Source organism: Rhipicephalus sanguineus, chromosome 3, assembly GCF_013339695.2.
Source record: "Rhipicephalus sanguineus isolate Rsan-2018 chromosome 3, BIME_Rsan_1.4, whole genome shotgun sequence".
Classification (NCBI taxonomy): Eukaryota; Metazoa; Arthropoda; class Arachnida; order Ixodida; family Ixodidae; genus Rhipicephalus; species Rhipicephalus sanguineus.
In genome coordinates this window covers 3,618,467-3,642,080 of record NC_051178.1, presented here as the reverse complement: position 1 = coordinate 3,642,080, position 23,614 = coordinate 3,618,467, and the positions used below count along the sequence as shown (strand labels likewise).

Below are 23,614 nucleotides of genomic sequence, written 5' to 3'. Positions count from 1 at the left end.
ACCGAGCTAACCGTATGAACAGCTTTGTTACAGACGCGACTGAGAAGCCGTGGTGGTTAGACTGGCTTAGGGCTAAGAGCTGCACCTAACCTAGAATTGGAGATGGTGGACTGTTAGCTAAGGAAGTTAGTTCAGATATGGTTTATTAATAGGTTACTTTGTGCATGGATTTTTTTTGTGTGTGTGAATTTTGAGTGTATACTTGTTTTACCATGACGGGAGTTTCTTGCTATGCCACTGCCATCTCCTGCATCTCTCATTCCACCCATTGCAAGTCCTCCTGAGATATGTGACACAGTCCTGTAAGTTCACGTAAGTGACGAAAACGTGCAAAGGAACGTATCCAGTGAATTTTCCTGAGATCCACTGATCTGAAAAAGATTGCTGGAGTTGGCCTTTGAAAGGCCCTCACCATGATGCCTTCCTAATTTTAGCCATACAGTTGTACAGTGCTTCATGTACCAGAATCAAAAATGCCTACTGTAATATTATTTCAAGATTGGCTTCCGAAATCAACATGGGTTTTTTCTTTAAGCATGTAAAGGTCCAAGAGACTGCAGTGTTGCTTTTCATTCGCCGCTACAAGTAATGCAGAGTCATACGTGGCTCTATATGCATAATAGAATGGTGCAGCATCTTCAGTTGGTTCTTCCAACAACTTCCCCAGCCATCCTTGTCTGATAGATACTGGTGATGTGTAAAGACTTTGAAATTCTCTGTGTTTATAGTGCCTTCTTAGAGGGCTCATTGGCAAACAGAGTTTAATTGAATGTTACTGACAAGAAACAGCCAGAATGTGTTGGGATGAGCTTGGCGGGTTACTCTCACAGCAGTCTTTGAAGTGAGTTTTCATGTGAATGTATGCGACACCTAATTGCAGATCCAATGCGCTGAGCCTCCTCACCAAGGACAGCTGTGTGGTGAAGCTGTACGATGTGCAGCACCCACAGTGTGTGGCCGATGATGTGGAACCCACAATGGTGGAGCGGACTGTGCAGCGTAAGTTGGCTTGCACTCAACAATAGCTGTGCGCTCAGCTTGCTTTATAATTTGCTGTTGGTTGTGGCTACTGTCGGTACTTGCAGGACAGGAAGTCCCTTGGAGATTGTAAAGGACGTTGTTGTATGGACGCCATGTGTTGTATAGGAAAGAGCGCAGTGTAACCCCGCGGCAGGCCGGTGGAGAGGCCGTGCGACGGGAGGGCACGTAGAGCGACGACTCGTAGACCGAGTTTCAGCGAGACTGACGGGAGACTGATCTCTCATGGAGGGTGAAGACTTGTCAGTGAGACACGTGACCGGCATGGCCACGCCGGGTTGGTGGCAGCAAACAGGCATGGGGGAGGCCCAGCTCCACCCAGTGGCACGAACAGGGACCTTTACCGCACTGATGTTTTCGCATGTCACCTGGGGTCACACGACACAACAGACGTCAATTCACGGAAGTGGTCTGTGTACATTGTTATACTTGAATGACAGTAGGGTGATTCCACGAGAGATCGAACATGCCTGTCCGGTCGATATTTTTGTTTTGCCTGGGTTTTTTTATGTATTATGTGGGCACATTCAAAGTGCACGAAACTGAAAATTTTATTTCCAAGAAACGCTCCCAGCGCGCCAAAAAAATATTTGAAGGTGGCGGCGCGGGCCTCCTGTTTTTGCTCGCTGCAATGTTTTCGGATTTCACAGCCGAATTTACCGCGAACTATAAATTATGTGTGGAAAATTTTTTTTGCTGGTTTTAATACGCATTACTGTGAATTACATCCATGCTTTTTTTATTCTGTCCTCAAAAAGAAGAAAATGTGAAAAAATGGCAAACACGGCCGAAATCAAGAAAGGGTCTTAAGTTTGAGGCGCCTTGGCGCCTTTGCTATTTCAAACAGAAACTTGGAAACAATGTCAACTATAGAAAAGAGCCTTTGCAACATTTATGCGGAAGATCATTTTCCTACGGGCAGCACAAAAAAAAAGAAAAAAAAATAGTTAAAGAAGTGAGTTTTTTCAAAAAAGAACATTTTCAAAAAATAAAATAAAAAACACTTTGGTCTAAATTTTGACACTTTTTGATCGAAGAGCGCTTATGTCAGTGAACGCACGGTTTTAATATCATATGTCCTCATTTGCTTTGTTTACGAGATATAACTGGCCAAAATGACCCTTGCTGTGTGTGCTCACTTCAGTGCGATTGATAGTTGTCATCAGCTCGCATTACACGTAAATCTGGTTTTAATTATTTTCCTGCAGTAAAACTTTGCTCTGGTGTCTTGTCGTCAAGAAAAATGTATTCTCAAACTTTGTGTCTAGCGTGCGCGAGGGTGGGCTGCTGCCGCCCTCTAAAGGCCTAACGCGTACGCAGTTTGCAGTTTACAACCTCAACTTACCCCGCCAGTATTCGCTAATCAGAAGCACGCGAGACCCCGCGAACACATGGTTTAGGTCACTTTGTGAATACACTCCTTGCACACAGAATAAAGCATCTGTATGCAGCGAAGGCCAACTTAATCTGTAACTAAATGCCACAATGAGCAGGCGCGCTGTTATGCAGTTGTTTTCTCACTGCCTGCTTGCTTCCCTTCGATTACATGCATTGTACGCTCTAACCACCTTCCCCATTCGTCGCACACTGTGCCTAAACAACATTTGTAAAAAGTTAGCTCAATGATTTCCGAGCCGTTTAGTTCACTTCTCGCTATCACATGTTTTCGGCGTCGCAAATAACGTCTTCCTGTATCATCTCGACCTTTCACCTCAGAGTTTCAGCAGCCAGAAAACGTGCGGTGCGGCATGATTAAGCCATGAGTGGCCGAAGCTGCCCAATTGATGATGTTTTGTTGCCACTTTACTAAAGTGCTTTCCCACGTCGAACACAGCAGAGGTCATTGGTGGTGCCAGACGGACATTACCCTTAGTTTTGACGATGAGTGCGGCCTACAAATTAAATATTACAGCCCAAAGTGCTTAGACACCCTTAGTCATAAAATGTTAAACCGTGAGCAGTTCTGGAAACGCATTCATGACAGCTGCGCAGATGTGAGATAACTTGTGTGGCGCCGTTCAGTATAAACGTTTCGACTTGCTCTAGGTCTAGCTGTTCACTACACGCGATGCCCGCGGCCCATGGCTACGTCCTATTATTCTGTGCCGATTATTTACGCGTTCTCAAAAAGAAGATTGCTGAGGAAAACATTTTTGTTGCGCAAATTTTCTTTCTTTGCTCTTTATGTTGTTGCCTACCTCCAGAAGCTACTGTCATAGGCTGAGGATCTTTGCGACACCTGCGAAGTCTGCTTGCACCGCTTTACGCTCCTCAAGGAAAACCGTTCTACACCTAACCGCGATGAGGTAGACCAGGCATTTCTTCAGGAAGAAGAAGCGATTGATATCTTGAACAGGCGCGCCCATCTTTCCTCTGATGATTGTAGGCGATGTTGTAGGCTGCAAACTGTTTACACGTTAGCCATTTAGAGGGCGGCAGCAGCCAATTTTTGCACACGCTAGACACAGATAAAATCTGAGAACACACTCTTCTTGACAAAAAGCCACCAGAGCAAGGTTTTGCTGCAGCAGAATAATTAAAACTGAGATTTACGCACAATGCAAGCTGATAACAACCATCAGTCGCACTGAAGTGAGCACACACAGCAAGGGTCATTTTGGCCAGTTATATCTCGTAAACAAAGCAAATGAGGACATATGAAATTAAAACTGTGTGTTCACTGACATAAGTCGATCAAAAAGTGTCGTCAAAATTGAGACCGGAGTTTTTTTTTTATTTTATTTTTTGAAAATGTACTTTTTGAAAAAACTCACTTCTTTAACTATTTTTTTTCTTTTTTTGTGCTGCCCGTAGGAAAATGATCTTCCGCGTAAATGTTGCAAAGGCTCTTTTCTATAGTTGGCATTGTTTCCAAGTTTCTGTTTGAAATAGCAAAGGCGCCAAGGCGCCTCAAACTTAAGACCCTTTTTTGATTTCGGCCGTGTTTGCCATTTTTTCACATTTTCTTCTTTTTGAGGACTGAATAAAAAAAAGCATGGATGTAATTCACAGTAATGTGTATTAAAACCAGGAAAAAAAATTTTCCACACATAATTTATAGTTCGCGGTAAATTCGGCTGTGAAATCCGCAAACATTGCAGCGAGCAAAAACAGGAGGCCCGCGCCGCCACCTTAAAATATTTTTTTGCCGCATTGGGAGCGTTTCTTGGAAATAAAATTTTCAGTTTCGTGCACTTTGAATGTGCCCACATAATACATAAAAAAACGCAGGCAAAACAAAAATATCGACCGGACAGGCATGTTTGATCTCTCGTGGAATCACCCAGTAGTCGATGCAAACGCAAACCAATTAAGCCATCGTTTTTGCGAACAAGACATACTCAGGGATGTTGCAATAATGCCATGGCTAAACATATCCACAAGTTGGTCATTAATGATGGGATGCTCTTCAGTGGAGACTGGATATGGTCTTTGCTGCAGGGGTTTGCGTAAACTGGCGGTAATGTTCTGTTCCACTTGCGATGTGCAACCGTGTTGCAGGTGAGAAACATGATGTGGACTTGTGTAGAGGATTCAAAAGCCTGGATTGTGTTTCACAAGGGGAGGAATTTCGCCTTGTTGGTAACACATGGTAAGAATTGTTAGTGCATAAACAATGCCAGGACAACACACGCTCCAATTTTGTGCCCCTACTTTTTCATTCTTGTTTTGCTTCTGCATTAAAAATTGTTTTCTAGATTTTTCAGAAGGGGTCAGGGTATTGGCCGTGGAACTAGACGACATGTCCCTGGATAATGCTTTGAGCATTGAAAGGAGGTTTATAGAAGAATCACCAGGCACTGCATTCAAGGGCCTTTTGGTCACACCAAAGTTGAAAATGTGTTACGTAGCAGCACTTGTACAAGGAGCATGAAGCTGCAAAAATTTCCCAACGTCATGCCTTAACAGCAGATCTACGGGCATTTGATCATCAGCAATCTTTTCTCGCTCTGTCTCTCCTCCTCTTTTGCATTCTTTTTTTCATTTTTTTTCATTTTTTGCACGTTTGCATTCTTTTCTTGCTTCAAACCAACGTCCAGTTCCTGTGAGTTTATACACCAGAGCACGCCTGTCTCGCACCCAGGCTGCTGGCGAGCCGAACGGATACTCTCGCACCCAGACGCCGGGCTGACCGGGGCTGCCAAGGCGCGTGCGGGCTGCACCAAGTAAACAGGGCAAGCTGCAGTTCTGAGGCTTTAAAGTGCGAAAAAGTACCCGTTCACGCCGCTTCAGCGTATAAGAGCTCGTCTGGGCACTACTGGGTCGTCTTCGGATGCCAAAACAAGCTGCGCAACAAGAGGATATTAGCGTTGTCTACGACGATTACGACGCGCCACGGAAATAGTGCCGGTGCGGTGTTTTCAGCTTCGCCGCGAGTGGATAACTGTGATTCAAGCAAAAAAAAAAACTAGGAGCCGAGTGAAAATGCGCGAGTAAGTACACTAACAGCGTGTATTCTGCAGTGTGATGCCCACCTATTTTATTTTGCGAACCTATTTTGCCTGACACACAGCTGGGTTGAAGGCAGGCGTGAGCTTTGTGTGGGGGTGCACTTCATGCCTTTGAGCGTTTCCTTTGACGAAAATCTAGTACAAGGTAGTGCTTTCAAGCATAAGCAATCAGCATGCTTTGCCACTTTCAACGCAGTATTAAGCTTTAGTGCTTTTGATGGCATCCACGCCTTCGAGATTGGCACGGTGCTCCTCAACAGCTGGCCAGAATTTCGTGCTTTCATTTCAGTGTTTGATGCCCCCAAATTTATTTGGACACGAGGCATCCAGCTGCACATAATACATATATTGGCACGTAAGTAAACAGTACTCGCGCCAGTGTCCTTTACGTCGCAGGCGTAGCTAACCGGCTTAACTAAGAGTAGCACAGTTTCGCTTGTAAAGCACCATCGTTACAAGAATAAAATAGCGCAGGTAGCTTCCAAAAGGGATCGCTGAACGATACTTCAGGTTATACTCTCTGATAGCACGCTTTTGTGAGCAAGACGCATTATTGTAAGAGCGCCCGTGAAACAAAAATTACGTTCCGCGAAACTACCCGTAAAGCGTACTCTAATTATTACGCGATGCATGCTGAAATGATGAGCTTTCACAAAACTTTGTGCACAACTTGTAATATGGGGCAAAAAAACATCGTTTCACTCTTTTGCGAGCTGCACTGCAGTTACGATTCACGCCTACTACAGCGAGAACGTTTTTTTTTTACAAATGTAACAGCGTACGTATCTGACGTGGTTGCTTCCGCAGCCCACTCAGCACGTACTGTATACATTGTGGACTTGCATGAGGAAGATGTTCTTGGTGTTCCAATAAAATCAGCGAAAATGTCCAGGCTAGAAAAGACGCGAAACACGCTCTCCGACGGGCTGAGTTTCGGGAGTTTCACGTTTGCTCTGTGTATCGTCTGCTGGCGTGGCAGCCCGCGCGTGTTGTTTCGTCGCGTGTGCGATAGATGGCGCGACGCGCGATGCAAACATGGCGATGCGCATGGAATTCGCTGTGTTCTGGTCTATATCCATATTAGAAAACACATTACAAGCGCTTGTCAGGCCTGTAGCAGGTAAAGGCTACTTGAAAGTGCGATAAAAAAAGCGCGAGCAAATCGTGGCATAATAATTGGAAAAAATAATAATAATCAGGTAAACATAAATGAGGGTGACTTCTCAGAAGCAATCACATGGAAGTCAATTAAACTCTAAGTAATGTACAGTACGGTCCACTCTTAGAGGGAACACGTGAGCATGCGGCCGGCGGTCCACGGAGCGCTAATTGCTGGCGAGATTTGGAAACGCGGAACATGCACAAAAAATCACAAGGGTGGTTTGTGTCCCGCGTTGTCTGCTACTTCTTCGCCCCAGCGCTCGGTGCGCGCTAGCGAAATTCGATATTTTTACGGTTGGAAGGACAAGCTTGCTATGATCTCTGCGTCGGGCATAAATTTCCTTGTCTGTTATAAAAAGCAGCCAGCTCGTGCGAGCAGCATGTTGAAAGCTTACGACTAACTTATCGGTGAGCACTTACAAGAATAGACTGTTGGGCTAGTTGGTGATTCACTGTGAGGGAAGCTGCGCAAAAAAAAAAAAAAAACCTGCTGTTTTGTTCTCCCTTTGTCGACGTTGTTTCTTTGCGCAGTTTCCCTCATAATGAGCACTTATACTAGGTTATGCAAGTGACAGGCTTCATTATCACTTTCTCAGAATTCCACAGCTGGGGGCCCCAGTTGAAATTCGGCCGCTGGGGCCGCGAATTGCATCGCATCAAAACTGGCAAAAAACCAGAGCAACAAAACAAACCATACCTTTTTTTTCTGCCTGCTGATTAGCAGACGAGGCGCAGGTAGAGTGGCGGCTACATGAATCGCACCGCTGAAAAACGGAAGCGCTGTCCAGCGCTCGCCAAGGGCAGGGGCGGAAAGTAACAGACGAACAGCGGCAAATGCCGCCCTTTCGCCTTTACGCGCGTGCACCGCATTTACAAATCTCGCCGCCAGTTTGCGCCACGCGGGTCGCCGGCCACGCGGGTCGCCGGCCACGCGGTCGCGTGTTCCCACCAACACTGGACCTCACTGTACATCTCGATAACAACAGTCTAGATAAGGGCTACACGTAAAAATACAGTACATTTGCTATTGTGATCTTAAGACTCACAGTGACATGTGAAATATGTCCAAGCAGAGTGGTAAATTGGGCTAGTTGATGATTCATGATCTTGGTGACGAAAACGGAACAAAAAAATAGAGGCAAGCACAAACTACCAAGCGACAGTTTATTACTAACAGGTCAATATGTACTTGGAGATAACAGAATGTGAAAGAGCGAAGATGCAGAAATATGCAAGTTAGTGGCAATGAGCAGGTGGTGAAGACGATGTTCCGTCAACTTGTGACATAGTCGGACCCGCGAAGATACGGCCATTGCGAAGCTTCGTGATGGGTACAGGGAACAACCAGCGCCTCCACCACAATATTTTTGACAACTACTCCACTAGGCAATTGAAATGACCTTCCGTGCTTGCCATTCACCTGGAAATGAAGCTCTTTGTCTAAGGAGAGCAATGGATGGTTTACTTAGGCATGCATCTGGTTCCAGCGCCAATTAGTCGGGTGCGATTCTCTCTCTGACAGCAGTGTTTTCTAACTGTAAATCGCAACCACACCTGCTGACATGTTGTGCTAGGAAATCATTGTTGTTGCATACACTTTGCGCGTGTTCACATAAGCACTCATTAAGGCATCTCCTAGTCGGCCTGATTTAACAAGTGCCATGTGCAAAGAAGGGAAAACAGCACTGAATTTTCGGCCGAACACAAAGGAAGACAGACGACGACAGGCGTTGACTTAAAACACTCATACTTACTTCCCTTCTTTGCAAGTCAGCTCCTGTCACGTTGTTGTAAGTCAGCACCTGTCGTCGTCTGTTTTCCTTTGTGTTCGTCCAAAAATTCAGCGCTGTTTTTCCTTCTTCTTTACAAGTCAGCGCCTGTACTTACTGTCCTTTCTTTGCACAATGAACCAACTTGCCCAAGACTTAACCCAACAAGTGCCACATATTAGCGGAATCCTGTCGACATGCTGCATGTGAACAACTAGATTTTTTGCCTGACAGTGCAAAAGCACATCATCTTGGCAAGTTGGGTGAGCTTGTACAGTGCCGAGAAAAACCACCTGCATGCCTAAGCATTAACTGCCTTTTTTTCGTATGATGCAATAGCTGGTGCATAGATGGGACCTCCGCGAGTCTGTTTCATTAATGATGCATAAAACAATTTATGCTAATGTAAGGGGTTACTTTACCTAGTGGCTTGGAAATAGTTCGGTTGGAATGTTGTGCACATTTCAAGGAGTTGATTGTGGGCATGTGTTACTGTCCCCCGTCTGAGGAATTGCGTGATTCCGTTAACGTAATCTCTGTACGTTTTCCCAACATTCCTTCTTCTCTTAGCTGATGACTACCCTCTAATATGTGGCAGTTGAAGCGCCTAATCCTAGCCCTTTCCCAGATGAGTGTGAAAAGTTCTTAATGACCTTTTTTTTGGATTAGGACCTGTCATAGTTAGTCTCTAAACCTACCTGAACTACTTCAAGCACATCCAGTATTTTAGACCTTGTTCTAACTAATGTACTGCATCTTCTCTCTTCAATCTTGCATCTACATGGCCTCAGTGATCATTTCTTGCGGGGTTTTGATGTCGAAAATTCCTGTCTGTAACCACCTAAACTAGATTAAATGCATTAGAGATTACAAGCACCAACTGTAACACCATTAACTGGGAACTAGCTCTTGTTCTGGGCAAATACTTGCTGGAGCTTTCACAGCGTTCTCACAGCATTTTCACAACATTCTAACTAACTGGTAATTGTTTAAGGATACTGTTGAACATTTTACTCATGCTTTTGTGCTGCTTAGGTCCTTCAGGTGTGACAGGGGATCGCTTTGGTTTGATAATTTTTTAAAAAGGCTCTCCAATGAGAATGGAGGAAGGGAATTTTTGAGCGCTCATTTCTGTTTGTTTGACACAACCTTAAAAAAAAGCAGATAATGAAGCCAAGGAAAGTACAGTAGACGTTAATTGTACTGTTTTAAGTGTATTGTAGTAATTGTGAATAGATGGGAAGCAATTAAATTGGACAGAAAGAGAACTTGCTGCCGGAAGGGACCAAACCTGCAACCTTTGGATTATGCCCTCATCGCTCTTACCAAGTGAGCTACAATGGTGGTCGTCCCCTCATCCACTTCATGGGGTATTTCATCATCATCATCATCATCCTGTCTACGCCCACTGCAGGGCATAGACCTCTCCCATGTTCCGCCAATCAACCCGGTCCTCTGCTTTCTGCTGCCACCCATCTCTTGGAATCCAGTCGGTTACCCTTAATGACCACCGGTTATCTTGCCAACGTGCTACGTGCCCGGCCCATATCCATTTCCTCTTCTTGAACTATGATATCCTTAACCACCGTTTGTTCCCTGACCCACTCTGCTCTCTTCCTGTCTCTTAAGGTTACACCTATCATTTTCCTTTCCATCGCTCGCTGCGTCGTCCTCAATTTAAGTTGAACCCTCTTTGTAAGTCTCCAGGTTTCTGCTCCGTAGGTAAGTACCGGTAAGATGCAGCTGTTATATACCTTCCTCTTGAGAGATAGTGGTAGATTACCATTCATGATTTGATAATGCTTGCCGAATGAGCCCCATCCCGTCCTTATTCTTCTAGTTATTTCACTCTCATGGTTCGGCTCCGCGGTTACTTCCTGTCCTAAGTAGCGGTACAGTCGACGTCCGATTTCCCGGACCCTCAAGGGACCGCGAAAACGTCCGGAAAATCGGGCAGTCCGGAAAAACGAATGCACGTGAAAACGCACATTTTTGGTAGGTATTTTTCGCTGACGGAGAGGGTCACAGCCGGAGTACAGGATTCCCATAGCAATTCAGCCAATGCATTGTTTAGGTGGCTCTGAAAAGAGCCGTTTATAAAAAAAAAAATACGACGTGGCCGGCACTACCTCATAGGTCAGCACTTGGGCGCAAAGAAGTCGCTTATTTTCTTTTGCACGGTCCGCTTGCCCGCGATTATGTCTGCCTCAATTTCAGTCAACGTCATGTTGCCGCTGTACACCAATGACAGTGTCATCAGTGCTCGCGTCAACTCCGTGTTCGTTGGCTGTGTAGGAGCTGGCTCTTCGTTCTCGGTGTCGGAGTCATCGGAAACCTCCGTAACTTGATGAATGATTTCGTCATCGGTCAACTCCGCACATAGCTCGAGGTCTTTGTCAGCGTCGGCGAAGCCCTCAAGGGTTATCTCGGCTGGAATCAACACGCCGCCATCGCGCAGATCGTCGAAGGCAACGTCCGCGGATGGCAGTTCGTCATCGTGAGCCTACGAGGTGGCTTTGTGCGCTTCGAAGGCGCGGACGAAGACGAAGGAGCAGTCGGTGCCATTGCTGTAAACGGCGAATCCGCTCGACGAAAAGCGCAGCACGAAACAGCTAGGAACTCGGTGGATGCTGAAGGTCGGGAAACGTGATCACTGAAGGTAGCGCGCAGCAGCAAACGATCAACCGCAGACACGACCGCAGAGCTGGCACAGCTGACAAAACAACACGTGAACGAACACAGTGAGGTTTGGCTTGGCTAAGCTACGGCTGGCAACGGATTGACACGTGCGGTTTGGAGGTTACGGCAGCCGCGGCGCGGTGCGGCGTTGCTGCTGATGCGAGTATGGTGGGGTCGGTGGGGTGGTGGGTTCAAGGATATGAAAACGAAAACAACCAAAATGGCGGCGTCGGTGGTGACTTTGGGTCGGCGGTTAACAGTAAAAAGTCCGGGAAATCGGATGGCGAAGGCTATAAGCGTCCGGAATTTCGGACTTTTTAATACATTGACTCTACGGGGAACTTGACGGTGCCACAGATGAGTCCGGGAAATCAGGCATGTCCGGAATTTCGGGCGTCCGGGAAATCGGACGTCGACTGTACTCCTTTACAACTTCCAGTGTCTCGCCACCTATCGCAAAGCGCTGTTCTCTGCCAAGATTGTTCCACATTACTTTAGTTTTATGCATATTAATTTTTAGACCTACTCTTCTACTTTCCGTATCCAGTTCAGTAATCATGGGCTGTAATTCGTCTCCTGCGTTACTCATCAATGCAATGTCATCAGCAAATCGCAGGTTACTGAGATACTCTCCATTAACTCTTATCCATTCATGCAAACCCTGGGGGTGTTAATCAGCGCCGCTCACAGCCATGACGGCGAGTGTGGAATGCTCTTTCTTTGCCGGTTGGCATCACATAGCATGTGGTCTTTTAACGAGCGGACAGCTCATCAATAGAGCGGTGAATAAACGGCGTCAATGAAAACAACCACAAGAAGAGACGTTGACGCCGTTTATTCACCGCTCTAAAAGGCACCAACTAGCCCAACAAAAAGTTTTAGCTCATCAATAAGCCGTCGCTCATAACATGCGATCCTTATGGTGCTCAACGATACGAGAAAACAGCGAGAAACATGGGACAGTGATAGAGACTGACCAAGCGCTGGTACAGACAGACCAAGCACACTAGTGCAGTTCATTCCTTATGGTGCATTCAGATGACGGACCGAATCCGGATTAGTCATGGACGTGGACAGCTCATCTGCGGATCATCCGCCAGCAGGCGCATCCACATGACTGAGGGCGTCCCAGCATTAGTGAGCCGTATTACTCTCGACCGCAGCCTTTGCGCTCACCTGTGCCCGCTGCCAGCAGACTGGTTAGAGTATTCAAAAACATGGAGGCCGACAGAACACAAAGCTCGCCGAGCTTTGTCGAGCGTAGAGCATTGTCGAGGACTGTAATTTGTTTCGGTGAAAACGGTGTTGTTGGCTAGATGGGAAGAAGAATCTGCTTTACGGAGAGCTGCCGAAGTATGACCTCGCTGCTGTCGCGCATGGGGCCCCGCATTTGAAGGGAGGATACAGTGATGCGCCGATATCGGCAGTTGTTTCTTCTTTTGCGGATAACAGGTACGAACAGTGCACATTGCACTGCAGCACATTATGTTTCCTTCTCTTGATTCGCATCTTGACCTTAAAATCAGTGTTCAAACATGGGCTGTGTTCTCAGACAACCGCGTTCGGTGTCAATGCCACTTTGCCGGCCGCAGAATCCTGCATCTACAATGATTAAAGCGACAACTTACCCGCTACTCTCCAACCTGCCAATCGGCATGCATGAAAAGCGATATCTCAAAGGTGATCGTCTTTGAATACGACCCCAGAAATAAACTTAACTAAATGCCAGCAGAGCTGAAATCAACTGCAAGGACAGCCGTACGGCTCGAGCAGAAGAACAAAATTACACCATGAGGCGATGCGAAGCCGGAGCACTTGCACGGTCGCGTTCCGTTGGCGGTCGTTGGGCATGTTACTAACCTTGGGCATGTTACTAACCTCGGGCATGCTACCGACCTCGGGCATGCTACTGACCTCGCGTCGTGGAACGCGAAGAGGAACACTACGTGCGTCGTGTCTTCCCTCTAGTCTGGCTGTTAATTCTCACAGGCCGAGCGGGGAACGCGGTCTACAGGCGTGCGAGAGGGATGCAGCGTAGGAGAGAAAAGAGAAGGGGAGGGGACGCGCATGCGCTGGCACTCATCGCGGCGCTGCGCAGGAGAGAATTTCGGCATGTTGAGCCCGCATTTCAGAGGAATCAATCGAAGCAAGCGCTGGACTGAACGCGCAGTGCTCTACCACTTGAAGGGGAGGAGACTAGCGCATGCGCCGCGAGAGCAGAAGCAAGAATGCAGGAGAAGCGCAAGCAGCTGCTGAGAGAGAAGTGGAGAGAGTAACGTGCAGCTTTTGGAGAGAGGGAAGGAGGAGAGTTGCGCATGCGTAGTGTGAGTGCGGACTACCAGGCCGCGGGACATACCCCCAAGCGTGAGATGCTTCGCTTCTAAAAGTGTACTGGTTTCCAGCTTGTTTGTCCACTAAAGCTGCGGTGTTTCGCCGACAGAATCCCGATGTGAAAAACTGGTTGGGGTCATCCTTCCGCGAGCCGTGTGGACGAGGGGAATCGTTGATGTGAGGTCACGTGATGTGCCGTTCGCCCTCCAAATCCGAATTCGGTCTGTCGTCTGAACGCACCATTAACAGCGGACAGCTGACCGCTAAGCCCTCACTCATAGCACGTGATCCTTAACGAGAGGACAGCTAGCCAATGAGCCCTCGCATACTACCTGAAGGCATCAAGTCTGCCTCTCAATACTGTTACTCTTGTACCTCTGCTTCCACCACAGGCATATCCTGTTCCTTTTATCCCTCATCATGCACGCAGTCTTCTCTGCTCCTACACTCGTCTTCCGTGTGTTCTTTTTTTTTTCTTCGCACATTTGGCGGCGATTTACGGCGACTACGTCGCATTCCACAGTGTCTGTCCAGTTCAGTTGGATAAGAAACATCTCTGCTGTAATCTTGGTTTATTCCCTTGACCTGATTTCTCGGCTTTCCCTCTGCTGCCATTGGAGTAACATTAGGCTCCTTTCCGAGGTTTTTCAATCGCTGCACTTCATTAAAGGGGTCTGCCTGTTCGGCGATTTTCTCTACAGACTGCAACTTTCTTGATGTGCCCACCAAACGATGACAAGACGAACAAGACACAAGGACCAGCGCAGACTACAAGTGAATTTTATTCATAATGCCAAGCATATAAATGGTACTCTCAAGAACCGTCTCATGACCACAGCACAATAGAGCACACATTTGACAAGAAAAAAAAACTGAAACAGAACAAAAATGATACATTATCTCCTATTTTGAAAGCATCCCTGCAGCACTTTAAACACGGTCAGAAAACGCTGCCAATCGGTAGTCGAGGCTACCGAGGGCATACGAGCCAAACATTGTAGCGCAGCACACGGCCCGGAATTTACAATTAATTCTCAAAGTCGGCTAGAAAACGCTCGTTCTTCTCTTGACAGATGATGCCATAAACCCAATGTCTATGGCTTTTGGCTGATTTGAGCATCGTGGGCTGCGTAGTTACTGTGACCGTCGCAGGGTGGTGACACGTGCTCACACACTCGCTCGCAATCCCACCGAAAGCAAGCTGCACGTTCTAAGAAAAAAGAAAGAAAATAAAGTGCTCAAGGTCATGACGCGTGCGTGATGTAACTTCTTTCCCTCCCTGCTTAACTTCCAGTGCACTCGCTGGGAGGGGAGAAGAGTGCTTACAGCGTGCTACAAATCCCTGTAACTCCGCTCGTACTTGATTACTTAGAAAAGTTTTGTAGGGCCTCTTTGAGCAAGTTAATTTCTCTGTCATCCAGAGTGACAGACAGATGACTCACTCGTGTGTCTTGCACTCTAGGTATCTGCCATGCTTCTACAATTTCTGTCAGATTAGGATTGGTATACACAATGTTGGTTTGATCCACCAATGGCTCACAGGGACTCCATGAACACTGCGCACAATGCATTGCCAGAATGCGTGTACGGCCTTCCCCTCAAGGTGGCCGGGTATTGCCTTAACCGTATCTTAATGCACCTGCTAATCTGGCCAACATAGCAATGCCCGCACTCGAAAGGAATCTTACGCATCATGTTTCTTTTGCATTCTACAAAGTGGTGCACGTGACGTTTTGAGCGTTATTTGCACCAGAAGAAAAAAAAAGACAGAAAGTGTGCCTTCTTTTTCTTCTGGTTTTTAACTTTGCACCACATGATCTTTCAAGTACTTGATGTGGGGTTATAATTCTTTAAACAAAGGTCGCCAAGTAATTGCACAATAATTTGTATATTTACAAATTTCTAAAAAATGTTTTTGCTGGAGATATCTTTTTTTCTTCAAAATTTCTTTGAAATATTTTTTTTTGCTAATGAATTTTTTCGAGGCATTTGTTAAAGCTAAGCGCCATCCGAACATTACTCTACCTTCACTTTGATATACTGCATGACCCTGTAAACCTAGTAGTTGCGAGTGAGACAACTTTATTGAATATCGTGCAAATTCATGGCTGTATCACAAAAAGTTTCAGCTCAGTCGTACAAGAACGGCTTATTTTCCCGCGTTTGCATGTTGCTGCTTTTGTTCTTTGGAGAGTGCTTTGGAATGATTCATCATGAATGATTGGCTTCAGTGTAGTTCTGGTTGTGCTGCACTTGTAGCCACCAATCTAGGTGTTAGCCACAGGAGTGTCTCTGAATTCATGTTTGATTTTAAAGAGAGAGAATAAAAAATTGAGCACACATTTTTTTTCCCTTGTTCACTCTTTTTTAAGTACTCTTATTTAGGTATTGCTATGCAGTATGATGCTCAATTCAGAATTTTTGGCTAAATTAAACTGTGCTCTAAATTTTGCATTCATTTTGGAACTTGGCCAATCTCTGGGCAATAATGAACCAACTAATTGGAAACCTGGAAGAGGAAGGCTGCCAAGTGGTGCCTGTGCACTGAGTAGTTGGGCTGAAGAAGAGGAGTAACCACCGGGGTGTTTCCATGCAGCCTTTCCAAGCGCAGTGGTGCTGAGCTCCTTCTCTTGGCATCCCCACGACGAGAACCGAATGCTGGCTGTCACACCAACCAGTTCCGTCCGGGATTACACAGTCTTTGATCGCATCACATTGGTGAGGGCACAATTTTACTAGCATGCAGAACTACTGAGAAATTGCACTTTACACGTTCGTGACTGCAGAAAAATCGGTTGTTTTTGGTTAGCCCAGGAAATATTTTTTCCGGCCACAGAAATTAATTGATGCTAAAGTGTAGAGTATCAAGTGATAGAAGAGGAATCGGTCTTTATAACAGTACTAATTTCAAACAACAGATTTATTTCAAATATTATAAAAAAACATGTCAAAACAAAGAAAAATGCATCAAAAAGAAAAAAGAAATCAGAAAAACATCAATGCTATTCTGCACAGGGTAAACATTAGAAAAATCTAAATATGTGTTTTGAACGCAAAGCCCTTATATAATAATAGGGCAAATATAAGCTCTGTAAGTACAAAGGTTGTTTATATACATACAAAAATATAAGCACTAGTGCCTATCGTGCCTCTGCGCGAAGCAGTTTTTCAACGCGGTGAAACAAATGTTGGCTCGCTATGCCTTGGCTTTTTCAAAGTATGCCTCCTGCATACTTATTTGTGTGGTGGCATATCTATCTGACGACTTCTGCGGTGAAAAACAACACGAAGAAGTTGCTGCACGGCACTCCAGAGCATTAGGTCAAGGTCCACTCCACGCTGTCTTCGTGGAGAGAACTCCGCTCTTTCTGCAGCCAGCGCCAAATGGTCCTGCCCAAATGAAGTTGACACCTTGCAGATAAGAGCTGTGACCTTTGGTACACACCAGATATATTTACATCAACGCACATCAGCAAAAAAAAAGGCCCCAAGGAGAGGACGAAACTTACTGGCGGATAGCTGCTGATGTTCCGGGGCAATTTGATGCTTTTTCGTTGTCCGTTCTGAAGTCTGATGAATCGTTCAGATTCATTGGAATCCATCGAAATTTGTCGTTTTCGTGGAGCACCCGTGAGTGACATCGACGCCATCTCTGAAACAACGAGCACTCACCTACCTGAGTGCGAACAAGCTTTAAAAATGTTGCCACGGTTGAAAAAAAGGAACTAACGAGCGAAACTGTAAAGAACATGCTCTTTTACCCTTTGAATGGCGTTAACTGTCCAGAAGCGCTCAGAGAGCGCCAAAATGTGAAATTGAAGTATTCGTTAACATACTAATGATGGGAATAGGCACGGTCACGAAAGTGTTAAACGCAGTCCGTAATAACTTTTTTGAAAAGGGCCTAACTCTATGGCAATCATCATGAGCACCAGCTTTCACAAGAAGTGTGGAGTAGCAGCCTATGCTGTATTTTTTACTTGGAGCCATGCATTACGAAGTGGATTGATGTCTTTATGTAAATTTAGCAGTTGCGTGCGTATCGTGGGCTTGCCAGGCATGTCGACTGTTGTGTTGTGTGACCCCTGGGGTCATGCCAATGTTTCCTGGTGGTGCTGCAGGATGGTCTCCGCTGATCTTCTCTTTTTTTCAAGTCTTGAGCCAACCCGGCATGGCCACGTAAGTCATGTCACCCGTGTCACGCCGGCCTTTTCCCGCTTTCTGCGATGGCATAAAAAAGGCAGCTCATGGTCTGACTTAACATTGGCACTCACGTTAGATCAGAGATGTCAGTTTTACTGTGGCTTGTGGGGTCAATGGACGGATGGACTTTCGCAATTGAAATTACTTTTGCATCTTGTGCACAGGTTGGTACCTAAATGATAAGCAAAAATTCTGGGCAGAATCTCACTACAATTTATTGATTGAAGAAGTCAGCTATATTTCTCTGGCAAGTCGACAAAAAGTTGTGCAGGACACGCAATGTCTCCACAACGTCGACCTTGCTGTGATCATCGTTGGGGACACCTGTGCAGTGCCCAAGGAGGAAAACATCCAAAATGAAAACAGTCACTGCTACATTCTTCTTGCACTCGATGCACAATGTCTGCTGGCGAGCTCTGCAGACCTAGCTGTCATTGAAGGTTACCGTGGTGTCTACAGAAACGAGCTTCTCGGCGAAATCGTTGCGCAGCTACGGCCCGAGCTTGTCCTCGCAGTCGTGCTTTATATCAAGCCTGCAAAATGCCTGCAGCAGTTGTTGACAGATGTTGACTTTCGTGGACAGCCTCAGTTCGATATTAATCAAGAGCTACTGCACAAGACCCTTCCAAATACAGTCTTCACATGAACGGAAATCTGGGCGACTTTATAAGAATGCATCGAGTGCTCGTTTCGTGTTTATGTTCCTGGCTTGTGTCTACGTATTTTTTTTGCGCTACCTGCTCTACGAAGCCTTCACATATTGGGTGATGCCCTTGTCCAAAGGTTGGTCCAAAACAGTGCCATTTGAGGACGTCAGTTGAAATTTCACATTGGTGAATTGTACATTCGCCATATGTGCCAAACAGTTGTCAGCAGTGATCTTTTTTCTTTTTTCATTGTGTCATCGAGCTGCAGCAGCCACCGCGTGAACAATTCTTGCGACACCCACGCTCCCTTGTTTCTTGGTTGTAGCAACGCAACGAGATGCTCTTTTCCTACAGAGGGCACGGCTGAGCTGACTTGTGAATAATTTGTGAATAAGAGTTTTTCTGTGCCCATGGCGTTACATTAGAACAGGTATGCGCCACTTGCGCCAACTTGATACAATTGCTTATTTTCGCACCAAGCTGTGCCAAAACCGTGAAATTGGTTAAAATTGCGCCACGCTGCGCCGAAATGCCTAACCAGCTTAAAATTTGCTCAGTTGCGCAAATTTGAGCAAGAAATGGAGGCCGCGTTGGTCATCTGCAGTGTGAGCATCGTCATCCAATACAGACTCTAAGCCTAACCCCTCGCGAAAGGAAAAAAAAAAAAGTCAGTTTCACTGCAAGGACGAGGCAGTGAATGCGATAGCAACAAATTGTAATGTTATACGAAGTGAGGCTGGCAGCAAACTCTTTTGTATCCGATCTCGCGTAACTCTACAAAATGTTGGTGTAAGAGAATACGGCCGCTCCAGGGAAAGATGCTCTTTCTGCACAGTGTCTTCGCATTGAGAGCGCAGCACGTAGCAGGATATACGAGCCGCCCGCTGATGGCTGCCAAGATAGGGCGCGCGCCAGCGATCGCGACCGCGGCCTTAGAATCAAAGTTCAAAGTTGCTACTTGAGTGACAGCCCGCCCTCCTCTCGCGTTTTTTCATGCTCGTTCAAGACGGGCGGGGCGTTTCCTCTATGCTTTGATGGCAGGCTTCCCGAGTGGTGTGGTGTTATTGCATACGCCCTCCGAGCGACGGAGATGGGCTGGCTCGTTTGATATCTGCTTCAGCGCGTTCGTCGCCCACATTCGCGCGCTTTTACCCGCGGTGGAACATACTATGCACAGGGATATGTTATCAATTGGGACTTTATACGGGAGATGACGGCAAAAACTCGTCGAGAGTGTCCATATAGTTGCTGTCGCAATCCGCCTCGTGCGCTGCTGCTTTCAGTGGTACTGGTGGCGCCACCAACGGTGGACGGTGGCGATAGGTGGATATGCGCGGCTCATAGAAGCCGTGGGTAAAGCGCCTGTTACTCTCTGTTTTTCTATTCATGTTTCATTCTGGTTTGATATTTGTACTGCCGACGCTGTTCCACTAGACAACCATGCCGTCTGTTACGTCGATTGTTTTATATTATTTGTTTTAAAATGACAGGCCCGTTTTTTTATGCGTGCGCATGATGCACTGCGTACGTTTCTTACGTGCATGTGTCCAAGTTGTTTGCGTGATCTGTTAACACAGATGAAATAAAAATTGTTGCAGTACAAAACAGCATTCTTGTTTTATTGAACACCCCAAACAGTACAACAACAATGACTATTACGGCTGTATGCCTGCTTAAGAAACACACAAAAGACACGCAATTTTATCTTCGCCCAACACTCGTAGCACTCAACTAGGCCAAGAAAACCAAAATCTAACTTGCTCATCGTTTTAACAGCCGTCACACAGCTGCATAATAATGCGTGAAAGTACTGTAGCAAATGACCAACAAACATTCACACAGCGTTTTTTTTTTGTTCACAGACTGCGTTAACATATGAGAAAGTTCTAACTGCATTGCAATCACATATTTCGGAATATCTAATCACTTTCACCATTGAAGCCACAATCCTCTAACACATGCGCTTTAAATTGAGCATGGCATTACTCAGACTTACATAGGAAATGCGCACGCGTGGCATTACTCAGATTTATATAGGAAATGCGCACGCGTGCAATGTATCTCGTATGCTAGATTCTCCTTTGGTACGTGCAGCTCAAAATAAAATGCGATTCTAGAAGTAATGTTCGTGGAGTAGCGAGCATATAGCAGAACAACTACTTACAGCTTCGCTTACCTTTGCAAAAACGGTATTCCAATTGCAATTCAATATTAACCGACGCAACAACGATAACAAGACACTTGTTGCACACAGGCGTACCAGGTTGACGCTCGAGGCCAAGCGCAGTATTTTAAGTGTAGCACAATCGTGCGCGTACAGTACGCTAGAATATTCTGGCACAATGTCGTCAAGCTTGCAGTCACTTCAGTGGTTCCCACGATGTAGCACCAGTTGACGTCCTCGCGTCATCAATCTGCTACGACGCCGAGAACTACGCACACAGCTGACTTGGAAAAACGCGGTCTTGCAGGAGGCCATCTTGTCCAGCAACCAACGGACAAAAGTACACAGCTGAGGCATCTGAAACATTGCTGTTGATGAGATGGCAGCTGAACGAAATCAGGGCTCATCGTCCGACGTGTGGCCATCGCCTTAACACAATATTAACGTTGCAACGTTCAAGGAAGACGCGACGAAAGCGACGAGCCCAGCCGGTGAGCCGGTCTTGTCGGGTGCGCTACAGCACAGTGCACAGCGCGCGCTCTCACGGCCACCGAAAGAAATAAAAGAAAGTGGAGAGAGGGGCACCTAGGAGCATCGCGTATCGGTGGAAGCAAGAGGAAGTGTTACGTCGTCGGTGTGGCGTATTGTCGAGAGATGGCGCTAGTTTGTTTTTGCGCAACGAAATCGCAAACTTGATTCAAAATGTATGGGATCCTATGGGGGGTTGGGGGAGGGTACAACCGCCTTAGCCGAGCGGTGGCGCCACCATACCGGTGCACGAGGCGGATAGAAAAGGACAGTAGTTCTCAAATTTCCTGATGCTTGTTTTACTGCGTGCAGAACGCTTTTTAAGGCACTTTTGCCGCAGTACACTGGTGTCCTGCGGAAAAGCATGCTGAGATTTAGAAGGGGCAATTATTACTAACTGTCAGGGACACAGCACATTTTGTTCCTTAATTACTCATTCGTGCACGCGCAGTGTAATTACGAGTACTAGTATGATTGCTGACGTCTAAAAAAATTATTGGCAATCATTTGGAGCTGCTGTGTATGGCGTTTCTGCGGCCTTGAGAAACAATAGACAAAAGCGTATGCCAGTTTTCTTTTTTCGCTACCCCCACTTGCTCCTGCTTTACAAATCTCCCAAATTTCCTGGTTGCCAGGTTCCCAGGTCCACATTAGCATTTGCAGTGCCTGTCGAATTATTTGACAGGTCCTGCAAATGCTAATGTGGACTTAGTCATTGTTTGCACTGTGGGCTGGCTCAACACACTTATTTTATTGAAATAGCAGTGTTCACATGCTTTGTGCACGAGTTAGCTGATGTTGAATGGTTTCTAAGTATTTTTGTTTTCTTATCTAAAAGTAAGCCTTCTTTGTTATACTGTTCCAAATCTGGGATTTCGGGCTAAAAAATTCAGTTTTTTTTATTGCGATAGCAATTACAATAGAACCCCGCTGTTACGTTCCTCACTGCTGCGTTTTCCCGGCTGTTACGTCGTTTTCCGCCGGTCCCGGCATAGCTCCCATAGGATACAAGGTATTGGGAACCCCGCTGTTACGTCGTAACTGTCGGACCGTTCCCGTATGATACGTCGCGAAGTGCGCCCGGAGCCGACCGAGTGACTACCAAAGAGAGCGGCCATGGTGCATTTTCACGCAGCTTGGCCTCGTTTGACCGTAATATTAGCCGCATGAGAGGCGCAAGCAACAGAATCTTTCAATTGATGCAAACAAAAGCATGGCCTTCGAGATTCAAATTGCAAAGATGGCGTCTATGACGTAACTGCTCGCGAAAGCAAGGCCTTCGAGATTGGCATTTACTATTGACAAAAGCATAGCCTCTGAGATTTGCATTGCACAAACATGGCGTGTGTGACGTAATTGCTTGCGAAAGCAAGGCCTTCGAGATTGGCATTCACTTCTGCCATCGCGTTGGCGTAGACTCATCATCATCGTTATTTGTCGGAGAACGGGAGGAGTTCGAGCTGGTTGGAGCTCGCATGGTCGTGCGTGCGGTTCGCGGTCGGACTCGCCGCGCCGGTCGTGATTGCGTGTGCTTAGTTCTTTCATGCCTACAGCTGTTGGTGTTAAAAAAATCACATGCGTTGATTACATTTCTGTGGATAAGGCCGTCCTAAGCTCCGCGTTTCTATCCATCGACGAGATCGCGGCTGAGCGCGCCAATTTTTGTGCTGCTCGTAAGAATTGAAATAAAATTCTGTACCACTAAATATTTTGCCGTTTTTCCTGTTTTTCGGCTCTTATGTTTCCCGTCTCTTACGTTTATTTCCTACGGTCCCTTCAAAAACGTATCAGCGGGGTTCTACTGTATATGGACAGTCTCTGCTGAATTTTGCCGTCGCCGTCGCCGTCATGCACCGTATATGTATAAGTATGTATATATATATCAAAGTCCCAAAGAAAAAGAATTCATAAAAATGCTTCCGAAGCGCGGAATCGAACCAGCGACCTATCGTTCCGCAGCGCGTGGCGCTAACAACTATGCCAGAAAGCGCAGATCCTTCGAAAGCTAACGGCGAGCGTTATATACACACCCTTTACCAATGGCAGGACTCAGAAACGGCAGGCGCTTATAAGCGTTTCTTCATTACCAACGAGATGGCGCGAGGAGCGCGTCGGCGAGCTCGCTCGCTTCTTATTATATTTGCGCAGGGAGAACCTTGCTCTTACGCTGTCTGCTCGCGCGGTTTTCTCGTGGTGAGGGGAAGAGGGATGTGTCACGCTTTCACCGTGATGTCCGCGCTCATGTTACGGAGCGTACGAAAGCCACTCGAGCTCAAGGGACGCCGCTAAACGAACAAACAGAAGATGAGCGCGAACTATCAAGTGTCACAGCTCGACACTTGAAGCACGCTAGTTTCCTTCGCTGCTTCGGCCGCCTTTGCAACAGGAGCGCTGTTCAAACTGACAGTATCCATTGGCGAGCCTCACTTCGTATAGCATTAGTTTCTTGCTATCGCATTCATTGCTTTGCCCTTGCGGCGAAACTGTGACTTTTTTTGTAACCTGCTCCAAATTTGGATTTTTGTGCTCCAAAATCAACATGTTGCTGCTCCAAAAATTGCTCCAAATCCTATTTCTGCTGTTGCATCCCTGCAGATTTGATATGCAGAGATGTGATTTCTTTCTGTCCTGAAGGTAAACCAA

General features: G+C 46.3%; 1 protein-coding gene across 1 annotated transcript in view; it reads left to right on the top strand.

The window, feature by feature from the left end:
* The window catches only part of LOC119386412 (GATOR complex protein MIOS), a 727,447-nt gene that overhangs the window by 334,522 nt on the left and 369,311 nt on the right, over positions 1-23,614 (top strand). The window contains exons 13-14 of the mRNA XM_037653722.2: positions 881-999; positions 16,026-16,147. Of these exons, the coding sequence (XP_037509650.1) occupies positions 881-999; positions 16,026-16,147 (241 nt within the window). The remainder of the gene's footprint in view (positions 1-880; positions 1,000-16,025; positions 16,148-23,614) is intronic.